This window comes from Haliotis rufescens, unplaced genomic scaffold (assembly GCF_023055435.1).
Source record: "Haliotis rufescens isolate VD_foot unplaced genomic scaffold, xgHalRufe1.0.p SCAF_19, whole genome shotgun sequence".
Classification (NCBI taxonomy): Eukaryota; Metazoa; Mollusca; class Gastropoda; order Lepetellida; family Haliotidae; genus Haliotis; species Haliotis rufescens.
In genome coordinates this window covers 4833410-4846072 of record NW_025963879.1, presented here as the reverse complement: position 1 = coordinate 4846072, position 12663 = coordinate 4833410, and the positions used below count along the sequence as shown (strand labels likewise).

Below are 12663 nucleotides of genomic sequence, written 5' to 3'. Positions count from 1 at the left end.
GTCTCTCCATTTCCAAGTGATGTAAGCCACATTTATGATTGTTTGCTTTGTGTTTAACGCCGCACTCAGCAATATTGCAGTTATATGACAGTGGTTTCTAAATAATTGCATCTGGCCCAGACAGTCCAGCGGTTAACGTCATGATCATCGATCATCTACGCAAATTGGATACGAAGACCTACATCAACCAAGTAACCAAATCTGACCATCCAATCCTGTTAGTCGCCTTTTACAAGCATGGGTTGCTGAAGATCGACTGTAACCCCCGTCTTCACAGGTGGCCATTTTAAGTGCAATATTACATTTTACTTCAATTTATGAATAAAAATGTGCCTTGTTGTTGACCTTTCTAACCACAATGAGGAACCCTGCGTCAGAGGAGGAAATGACGTCATCAGAACAGGTAATGACGTCATGGACAACAGAGTTGGAAAGACATCACAAGTGAGGAATTGGATATATATATAATGGTAGTTCAATGGAAGGTAACCCCATTTTTGTTTACCAGTATATCCTTGGCATTATTCTGAGATCGATCATTTTGAGGTGATTTGGCATTATGTACACCTAATATTTGTCAAACATCTAGAACGGGTTGTATCGGATAATATCGGAGGTTCACCATTATACTTAAATGCAGGTACAATTTTATGGAGATGGAATCAGAGAATTGAGATTAAAAATCCTCCTTATTTTAACCATCCAGGGTGATACTTTGTGTCATGTATATTCTTTCAGTGATGTAATAGAGGAATGTTATTCGAATGAATTATCAAGCAATAGTTATTGTTAATACTTCAAAGAGTACTACCTCTATTACCATGATTGCAGCCGTCATATAGCTGGAATATTGCTGAGTGCGGCGTAAAACAACAAACCAACCAACCAACCAAGATCGCATCAGGAGTAATACCACCCACCTCCCCAATATTCTGCTTATAGCATGCCTGATATTGGAAAGAACTGAGGTTTTGCACCTTACACATGTGCATGTGCTTTGAAAGGCATGATACGATTACTTGCACAACAAATTTTGAATAGTTGACAATAAAGAGAGGACTTCTGTTGAAATCTTGAGATTTTTGTAGTGTGATGTTGGCAGAAATACAAGATTTATGGCAATGATGTAATAGAAGTTGTGTTCTTTGATTTATGAACAATGATAAATATTGTTGAATTAGGCAGATTTTACTTTTTATATAACAAGTATGTGCTGAATTATCATTAACTCGACTAAGGAACGACTGGTTAAATATGAAGACTGTTTTCTAGTTTTAGTACTCTGGGTCTACCTGGGTTTTCAGAATCATAATGACCATGAGGACAGTCCACCCCCACCCCCAGAGCGCACTACCAGTCTGTCGCCTAAGAGGGGTGTCCGTCATTCCCCACCCCCATTACCTCCCAAACTGAGAAGACTGAACGATGATGATGATGATGATGAAGATATTGATGCTGAACTGGATAAGCTAATAGATGATGATGATGAAGGTGATGATGATGATGATGATGACTTAGAAGACGAAGATGACTTTATGGACATGACGGGCACTACAAGACTTTTGTGTAACTCAGCACCTGACAAAGAACAACAGAGGTAAAGAATTCATGTAGCAGCACTGTTGCTGTTTAGTTATTGTCCTCTAGTTCTGTACAGATACATTTCTTAATGTGGCATTTTCACAAACACAATCAAACCTCTTTTCAATGTAGAACTACTTTTGAAAATAAATGATATGATCCTTTGTAATATGGGGGGTGGGGAGAGAGATATTGTAATCAGCTTGTCCGTCCATCCGTATGAAATTTTGCACACGCAAAGACCAAGATCCACTTTGCACAAAGCTATCCTTACGCTACGACTATCCTCAGCTTTTGTTAAAGTTTGAGAGTTATGATCGTCATAGCGCTAAGATCACTTTTTGAAAGTGGACACAGGTTGTCAGCTGGTGCCTTTTGCTATTTCTTTTTTTTTTTACATTCCCACAGCAACAAGTTTGACTTTGACTCTGTTCATAGTGTTGTGTTTGTCCAAACCATATCTCTAAAACTTTTTTTGTACTCTTTCATGAAACTTGGATACACAAAGACAGGTGCTTTTTGCTATTACAGGCTTTTTTAAAAGTTTTTTTTATTATTTTCAACTATTCATCAGTGAAAGTAACCTAAGTAACAGAAGGGAAAATGTTTAGTTTGAACATTTATATCTGATGTGAAAGGTGGTAATGCAGCTGATTACAGCATAAGCCATGTTCCAATTGTGTGACATCAACTAAGTCATATCTTTGCTAAAAAGGACATGTTGAAAGATGTGAATGAGAACAATGTGCAGCTGTAGGATTTCTGCACAACAGCCTTTAGCTGTTCAGCTGCATTGTACTTGCACTAGGATTGTTCTACCAGTGTTTTCTGCCCAAATCATTTTTTTTTTTCCCCCTGACACGACCTCCCATATGCAGTTAGCAGCAAAACATTTATGTGTTAGCTGTCCAGTCAGCTCGATGGAGCATAAATCTTGTCTTCTTGAAACAAACAGTTTATACATGCAGTCTGGCGCTTAGGTCCACATAACAAAAGCAGTTCCACACTGTCGCTTGCAATCCTGATATTGCTGCTGTTGTAAAGAATGCTTATGTAAACATTTGCAGCAAATGACCTTGCCACTTGAAGCGGTCCTCGGTCAGATGTTGTAACCTCTAGGTTGGTCACACGACGTACCATGCTGCTTGTACTGATACTAGGCTCTAGATCGTGATCTGGTTCCTATTCAACTTGTTCAGTGCCCTGACTGCAGCTAGCTTTGATTCTCCTGTGTCCAGTTATGATGATTCCTGTGTATCATTTTTGTACCAAAAAAATTATATTCATGCTTCACATTTTATTTATGTGTCTTAGGTGATATTGATACAAATAATAAAGCTATGTGTTTCCAAGTTCTTTAATTGGAATATAATACATTATTGTTTACCAGAGAAATTAAAATGTCAGTTGTAAGTCTCTATAAAAAAAAAATTTTAAATTCTTTTCTTTCCTTCCTTTAACTGATCTGCTGATGCTTTCATTGAAAACAGTGATTTTTATATTGATTACTTAAGCATTACGAAATGTCATTGTATCCATTGTGCATAGCATGATACCTTTAAGTGCAAGTATAGTGAAAAGATTGATTATGATTTTGTTGCGAATATCAATTTTTCTAGAATCTAGGTCAATTTTCGAGAGATAGAAAAAGTGATAATATTCGTACCAGTAGAAAGTATTTAAATGTCCATGTAAATGTGCTGAAATCACATGCTTCATAATCAGCTACCATTACAAACCTATTTGGGAAGTGGCCTAAAGGTAGCGGTGCAGCGGTGCATAAAAAACGTTTTCATTGTCTGATATATAAACTTGGTTGTAGCATCTATCTATCTATTTTTATGACACAGGTCCTGTTTGGATAGCATAAACCATCTTCAGCCCTCAGTCCTATGCCACACAATGAATTTCTGTCAGGGTTATTCCCCAACGTAGACATCTGAAGGCATCATATTATCAAAATAAGCATACAGAAAAGCCCTATAATGTGAATAAAAAATCTGAGGCGGAAGCTGGGCTTCCTTTTTTCTTTATTTGTTCTCCAATCATAAACTTTCTGATCTTTACTAGCGGTGAGACGATACACCGATGCATCGGTGTATCGTGATTTTTTTACTCTTTGATACAAGTATCAATGACAGTCGCACACTTTGCAAGTCAAAAATATCAATTCTGATCTTAAATGTTTGCTTTAATAACTTCCACTAAATACTAATCAGTAGTGCAAGTTATAATGAAAACATAAATATTTTCATTTGTTGTGCCTTTCTTGACACTGCCAAATGTAAATCGTCAGTGTGTCAGGAATTTGGCCATCCTGTCTATGAAATAGATGGCTTACGCACCACAGATAACAGCACATGCAAGTATCGTGACACATATCAGATCGTGAGTAAGGTATCGTGATACATATCGGATCTCACAGTTGGTGTATCTTCCCAGCCCTATTCTTTTTCTGATGACTGGTTAAATAGTGAGGGAATATCCTGTAAAGACTTCCTTCTGCTACACAAGTTTTAAGTTTTAACAAAGACCATGTGTCTCTATGTGTTCATTTTCCTCTTCTCCCACTTCTAGGATGGTTTTTAGTAACTTCTATTTTTGAACATCTATTAATTAATTTATAAACAGTAAACCTGTTTATCCCAGTAATTGTACCAATTTCACAACACTTTTGCCTTCAGATTTCAAATTTATGATAAGTTGTTTCTGGTAAGGAGTCAGATCTTTGCCTCTTGCTCCCATATCAATGAAGCAGACGTCATTACTAGTAAATGAGAGTTATTTCCCCTGTGTTGACAAAATTCAAGTACCACACAGCGATATCCCGTTCGCGGAGCTCTCTATACTATCGCTGCTAGCAGTCATAGCTCCTCACTGTGACAGTTGGCTACAACCATTCTTGGAGTTGAACTCGCAACCAACTGGCCGTTAAGTTTACAAACACGTGATGGCTTACCTTTGCTAAATAACTTTGTCAGTTTGAATTTCTGTTTCTTTACAACTATCATGTAATTGGCATAGTAAGAATGTAAAGGAGAAGTCAGTCAATGTTCCGTTAGTCTGCAATCTAGAACCAATCTGATCAAATAAACAAAAAGCTAAATTCATCTGAAAAATATGGTCAGTCGTTAACCATTTCAAAATTCGCTAAGATGGCATTCCCAAAGACATAAAACAAAAGTATTAACGTTACTACACATGGGGTTAGAGCGCAGATTTCAACATTCCTTTAGTGGCCCCGCCCACACTGGTGGCAGCGATGTTGCTGAGAGTGTAACAAAGGTGTCATGCGCTGGGATTTTGCACCCCCTAAAAGTTTATCCAACCATATTCTTGGACCAACTATATGCAGTCAGATGTCATATAATATACCCCAGCTTAAATATGCTGGCCATTTTGTGAACTTTAATGTGGCACATGAGTGTACCAGTGTTCCTGGTTTGAGCAAAGTAGTAAACATCTCTGACCCGAGTCACTATGGACATTGTCCTCCCACATCAAACTTGCATGGTGTTATATGACAGAAATATTGTTTGAAGCAGGATTGAACCCAAATCTCTCACAACTTCTCTAACATTATGTGAAAGGGTTTATGTTTAAAGCTCAAGTACAAATGAAATCAAATTAACCATCGTTACCAATCAGAAGTGCAATGCTCCACTGCTTGGTGAATAATTGTCCCCCTTTGTTTATTACCTCCCCTTATTCATCAAGATGGCTGCCAGTAATTCCCAACATAGATTCACACAGCCTCCAAATGTAAATGCAGTTGATGACCCGGGTGAAAGGCTTGAGTCAGTATAGTTTAATTTGTCAGTGGCAAGTAATAAGTTACTGATTCCTTTCTAAGGACATTCAGTTGTAGTCTATGTTCACATATCTAGTACATATCTAGCAAGTTTCAGGACATGCAATACTTCAACCTGTTTCTCATTCAGTGTTTTGATTTATGCATAAATTACAAAAATTTGGATTTTTTTTCATCTTTCAAAAAAGGCACATGCTAAAATCTGATATAAGAAAGCTATTTACCAAGTTTTATGTATCATATCACTATATGACTTATTCTATATTAGTCACCCACTTTCAAACATGTTGACCAAATGTGTTTTATCAACACATGGGTGATCATAGCAATCAGAGTTGAAATCAGATTTGAAATGTCCCTCAGCAAGAGAGATAAGGTAAAAATGTAAGGAGTAATTTCACTTTGCTTGTGACTGAAAGTGTCCAGCAAGTGTAATGACTTTCTTGATTACCATAATAATAACAAACGATTTGATGAAGATGGATTTCATCCAAATTTGTTTTTTGAAAAACAACAACTTTAACTTGAAACTGAACATGTTTGATTTATGTATGTCCCTTCACAAAATAAAATCAAAATCTTTAAATGTTGGGGATTTCCCTTTATTTGTGATAGTGAGTAAAACTGTTACCAGAAAAGGGACATTCAGGAAAAGGCTGTAGTTATCAAAACATTTAGACCAGGATAGTTACCATAGTATGCATGTTCCCTCTTTGTCATCAGTGCCTGTGACAGAAGACACTGCATTTTACTCTGTTACAGTTTTTTTTCTTCGCAGCTCTGCACACTATTTCTAGTTGAAGTGCTGTTTTGATGCTTCTATACAGCATCTATTTTAAGAAGTTGTGTTTTGTTTACAGTGCATATGAGGTAAGGAAGAGAATACGCGAAGAAAGAAAGAAGCATACTCAAGAAAAGATCAAGGATATGAAAGAACGACAGAAAAATAGTGAAGCTTGGAAGAAACGCAAGAGCTACCTACAGCCAATATGTTTAGGTCTGGGCTTGCTGCTAGGGAGCTACCTACTTTACAAGTATTACTGGAGATACTAATGAGTTAAGAACTCTCCCAGCTCACAACTAGGATGCCTGCTGTACATAACATGGTCTGTGGGAGAGACTTGTGAAGCAATTGAGAGAGATCAACTGCTCGGTAGTGTAAACTGAACACAACACAGAAATCAGCTCACCTGTCAAACAGCTGGCACGTCACAGAATAAAGCTATTACAACCAACCCCAATCTCCAACAGCTTCAATCCCATTTGTGGTTAAGCAGGCCAGCTGGATGGTGACACTGTACCAGCTATAGGGGACTTTGGGCACCTTGATGACCATGAGTCAGTTTCTGCCAAGCCTTGGTCAGCATGGACTCTACTCCTCATATCTCATAATATTGTCATTTAAAGGCAGCTGATTGTACATTTACGGTACTAAGTGTAAACTATATCCAATTTACTCTGTTACTGTAGATACACAATGAAACAATATTCTTAGATGTTCACAGTTTGCAGAGTATATAACAAGCTTTCCTTCGCCATAATTACTCATTATGTTGACACTAGTCAAAGGAGAAGAATAACAACTTATTTATGAAAATAACACCACTACAGATGTAAGGTAGAACATTTTGTAGACTATTAGCCACAGTACTGGTAAATAAAACACTTGCCACATTCCTTCTGTTCCCATGCTTACTCCACATACTCTTCAACACTCCAGGTAGAGATTGTTGTGGCTGGAAAAGAGGCATGTTCAACATGTCCAAAACATAGCTCATGTATTCATTCAGTATAATTGTGGTAATTTGACCATAACAAGAACCTCATTAAGTATCCTGAAGAGCACTTGTGTTCTGACTATTTGTAACTGTTTGGTTATATTAGTTAAACACTTCGATTATTGAATTTTCTGTTACTTTTCTGTGATTCAGTGGAGAATTTATTGCTAAGTGTAAAGCTTTGATGTTAGGAGTTATCTGACACTTAGTGATTAGTGATGACAGGTGAATTGAAGTATTAGAAACACTTGTCATTATGAAATAAGTAACTTCTCTATCTGCTTCCTATGTACATACCAACAATTGTAAATAAGTGCAGATTCCATGCATCAACAAACAAACTCAGTATGTTACTGTTTGCATTTGGGAGAATGGAAACTGTTCTTTGTTATGAATTATATATTTTATAATGTTGATATCAAGCTGTGCTTGAATGTGATTGGATTGCATTTACATAGCTCAATGCCTTATGTTCAGGGCAGTTTGTTTGAGCTCTATGTTCAGTTGGCCTTCTTATTGTCTTAGCAACAGTTTACAGTAATCCACGACAAATTGAGAATTATAGAATGTGTTGTATTCTGTTACAGTTCTTCTCCACAATGTTATCTCTCCTTGCATCATTGCATGTCATATGCAATTTCCTAACAGTCACTGTGATTTCAGATACAAGCTGGACATAGCTGAAAATACATGAATGACCAGAAAGAGAACTTTCCAAAAAATATGTTTGAGCTGAGATTTTCTCTGATCATGTTAATTGGCAGTAAATGCTAACAGCTTTCTTATTTCTATAGACACTAAATACCATCACATTGAACCAGTGTCTTCCAGTATGGAAGGATGCCCAGTTTATGGAAAATGATTATGTGTGACTTTTGTTCTTTACAGAATGTATATGATGTTTAAAGCTGAATTATCTTGTTCACTCAGAACGTGCCAGAAGGTTTGGATAGAATTATTTAGACACTCTAAGACACATCTAACAAATTTGTCATTATGGTCATAATTTACAAAGCCAGGTGGTGAAATGGTTTTGGATTTCAAGTATGTTGTGGCCCACCAATGAACACACCACTCATAGCATAAGCAGTCCTTGAAGTGATCTCATTTCAACCAAGGTTTCATAGAGGGTAGCTATACAAGACAATTAGTGGCCGATCGGAAAGCTGGATTTTGTAACGAATAGTGATACACAGTTTGTCAATCCAGTTTATTTATTTTGTGTCTAGAAAAATAGTTGCAAGCTTTTTTATTTAAAAAAAACCTGATAACAGTAGACTGTAGAATACCAATATTTTGAAAACATATGACTGATATCTTCCAACTTTGTTGTTGATTCAGTCTTGACATTTTTGCTCAGTAGCACATGTTGATCAAAGCAGTTGAGATTGGTGATTGATGTACAGTCACAATTAATGATGCATGTGGTGCATATCTAATGTGTTTGTCATATCTTAAATGCATATCCGTGAATGGTGTGAGTTGTTATGTTATGGTAGTGCCAAATAGGTAGCTTTTCACTGGACGTCTGTCATCCACAAATATTTTGCAACTTTTTGTTTCCTGATAATAATTTGTATGACTTGGCATGTTTGATACTGCAGATATGGCATTGGTTGATTTTCTTAGGTGTATGCTGTTGTAGACATTATTATACTGTGCATGGGATTTTGCAGAATAGATACTGCACATTTGAGAGGGGATGGATGATGAAGAGTCAGCTGGGGTAGAGAATGTCCAGGCTGAGTGCTTCAACCAACTTCAGCATTTCTTCCCCAATACCTGACAAGTGTTTGGATAATTCAGGTTATGTTTGTGGCTTGATATCTGTATGCAGTGAACTTTTACATTTTCAACATCTCCTCTGAAACTCAAAGGCCTAAGAAGATCAAACTTGGCAAGAATGTAAACATTGCCTACACAGTAGCTTTTATTAAAAACTCATTAACAGCAATTACCCATCATTTTTCAAACTATATAGAAATTTGGCATATATGTTGTTGGAAATGGGGCCTAACATGTCATTTCAACTTTCCACATTTACAATGTTATAGTCTGTGTCACGATAGTGAAATCATGCATATCATTTCATGAATTGAAGTAGGTGCAAACTTGGAAAAGCACATCTTAGATCCATACACACGCTAGCCTGCCTCCAAATTTCATCTTATTATTTGTATATGGTGGAGAGCAATTGCAAAAACTAGGTTTCACATATGGTTTTCATGGAAACAGAAGATGACTTGAAACAGAATTGGTTTATGCAACATTATTAGTAAAGGTTCTCGGTCAGACACTCCAGCAAGTTCAACAACCGTCACTTTGTGGTAAAGGAGAAAATAGTGAAACAAGTTGAGGTAGGTGAAAGCTGTGCACATACCACAGAATGATAAGTGAATGATAAGTGCTATCAGAAGAATAAGGTTGTTCAAGGAATCATGATTGTCCTTATCATCGGTACTGAATACAATGTTGCAAAAATATGTTGTTTTCACCTAATATATTGCATCATCTATGTTCAGTTCCTATTGATCTTTGTCACATAAAAATATTGAAGCATCATGCAATTATTTCTTCGTGAATCAGGTGAGCTACAGAGCCTAGTTGATTTATAGTTTTTCAAGTGCCATTTGATATGACCTGTAGGAGCAAGCAAATCAAAATTGAATTTAATTACTAGTATCTTGGAAGACATGTACAATAAAAGTGCATGTGTGTTCTCAGTACATGTTTCCCAGTGTGAAATAGTGAGAGGTGTGCAGCAGTCACAGTCAGTCCGCAGCACTGTGTGTTGTCTCCTCTTACGCTTTCGAGATGAGGCTTGGCAAGTGATGTAACGAAGGGTATAATGCAAGTTTGGCAAGTGGGAAATATGTTTCATGTGATATTTTAAGAATTTTGTTAGTCAAGTGTATTAATATGTATAGGTCCCTCAGAATAACATTGATCATTTAATTGTGAAACTTAAGCAGTGAGAAATGGGACACATTGTCGTGACATGAGGATAGATTATTGGCAGTAGAAAAGGAAATGGTACATTCAATAAATCTTTATCAGCAACTCTTAAAATATTATGTACGGCAAAATGTAGAGAGAATAGATGACTTAATCATTCATCATGTTCATGGCAAGAATAATGCTGATAGCTAACGACCAGTCCAAATGTGAACAAAAACTCTCCACCGCTATATTTTATTGTTTGATGGGCATTTCTTGGAAGTTGACAGATGATGAAGTAGACACAATTCATGGACAATTTTTAATATATATTAAGGCAGTTGATATCCATAACTTGTGTCCACTTTAGCAATATTTTAGCTTTGATGTTGCTGAAACTGACAGAAAAGGCTATATGATGTTGCAGTGAACTGCAAAAAGTCTTTTTAAATGATTTAGGGTATAATTCTTGTAACTAATTGCAAATATGTCACTGACATGAGTGAAATGTATGGTTGCATGTGTTAGCATATTTGTGCCTGATCAGCCCTGGACTGTACTTTGTTCAAGAGTCTACTATTTGATGATGGGGTTTTGTAATGTCAAATATTGATGTTCAAAACAATACAGTGAATCAAGACATCTTTTAATAAGGAGTATACGTATCATGTCAAATATCTCAACACATGCTGTTGGCAATTTATCATCTAAATTCCTGCAGTCTGCATAGGATAACTCTAACATGATATGAGACTTAGGGGATTATTCGGCCATCCTTTTGTATTGTGGGTAGTTCTAGGTGTATACTGTATGCATTGGAAAAACAGGAATGGGATGGATGTAATGTTAAGTTGTACAACAGAACAAATATGAAAATTGTCAGTTCTGTTTTAGGATGGCATTAGATTTTAGATTTTAGCAATGGCTGTTTTATTGTGTTCTGAATGGAATTCACACAGCTGTGGGTGGAAAGGAATTAAAAAGTATGTATTTCATGGCAGGATGTGTTTCCATATTGTCCATACTGTGTATATTTGCTTGACCTCGTTGACCATTATGGTGCATGTGTTTCTCAAACTCCACATTGTTGATTCCATCTTTTTCTATGTAGACTGTTGTATGAATTTATTACATCTTCATAATAATTGTGACACAGTAGCAAATAAGGGTTATATGACAATACATAATATTATACAGTGACCTTAAACCCATCGGCCCACGCTTGTAGAAGGTTATGTATGCAACTGCCTGACCGCCTGACTGCCTGACTGCCTGACTGCCTGTCTGTCTGCCCGCCTGCCTGCCTGCCTGCCACCCATCATGAATGATATATATGTAGTGTTTGCACACTCCACAGTTTACACCAGCCTCACATTTATCACAATAGATATACTGAATCATTTTCCAGACATCAGTAAAGTTTACTTCTTTTAGGGAGTAAGGGGGAAATTGTCTGAAAATTCTGTATTAAATTTAAACATGTAATGTTACATGTCACATGTATTTCTTCCATTGATGGGGCTGAGATACTTCACTTGACAGCTATGCAATGATAATGTAGCAATTTTCCAGATGTCTTTAAGGGGTAGAGGTTGAAAGTGATAATGCAAAAAGGATAATTTCCAGAATTATCTGGAATAGTAGAATAGTTTTTTGCATGATTTCAGTAGAATATTTCAAATTTTGGATCATCCTGAGGTTTGACTTTTATTATTGATATGATGAACACAATGATATTAAAGTTTTGACCTTGTACCAACCCATCCTCTCTCTCACCATTGCAGTATTGATTAAGCCTACAGCCGTTTCTTGTTAGCTCACACAATTAAACATGAGGTGTGTATATATATATATATATTTTTGTATATGTTTGTTATGCTGGCCATCAGAGATCTATACTGGTGAACAGAATACCTGTACAAAGACAGCACTGTTCAGTGTCAGGTGTTGCTGCAGTCAGTGTTGAATGAATAAACAGGAAAAGTACATCTCCCATCTGGGCTGTCTGTTTTATTTCATGTTTATTGAGTTGAGTAAGTACTTTCACTTGGATAGACAGTCTCATAAACCACTGTGCATAATGCATACTTTCCATAAGTCTGAAAGTAAACATTACACGCTGTCTTGGCAGTGTTGAGAAATCATGTCATAGGCCAAGCTAGTGATTAGCTTGAGAAACCTAAGATTGACGAAAAGCTCCCGCTCCCTCCGCTAACTTGGCATACATACAGCATGCATAATATTCCCATACAGGATGGACCAATTTTAAATGAATGGTTTTATGCACTTGCCAGATTCCCAAACATAACCATGCTGTCCCATAAACTAGGCTTATGGATTTGGATGTTGGAGCCTACGTTAATTGGTTCATAGCGGGTGTACGCTGTGTCTTGGTACCAATGGAGGATTTTTATGAGGGAGTACCTCCAGAGGCTCCTATCCCCATCTGTTGGTCGTATGCATGGTTTGTTTGATCGCATCGTACGGAAACAAGAGGAGTTGCATTCTAGTGGCTATAGAAAGGGTTTTGTCACTTTTACTACCACACATGGATGC

At 36.9% G+C, this 12663-nt stretch overlaps 1 protein-coding gene across 1 annotated transcript in view; it reads left to right on the top strand.

Moving 5' to 3' along the window:
* LOC124148437 (tyrosine-protein phosphatase non-receptor type 1-like) overlaps positions 1-12102 on the top strand; it is a 35407-nt gene extending 23305 nt beyond the window's left edge. The window contains exons 8-9 of the mRNA XM_046519534.2: positions 1305-1597; positions 6253-12102. Coding sequence (XP_046375490.1) covers positions 1305-1597; positions 6253-6445 — 486 coding nt within the window. The 3' untranslated portion in view covers positions 6446-12102. The remainder of the gene's footprint in view (positions 1-1304; positions 1598-6252) is intronic.
* The last annotated feature ends 561 nt before the right edge of the window (positions 12103-12663 follow it).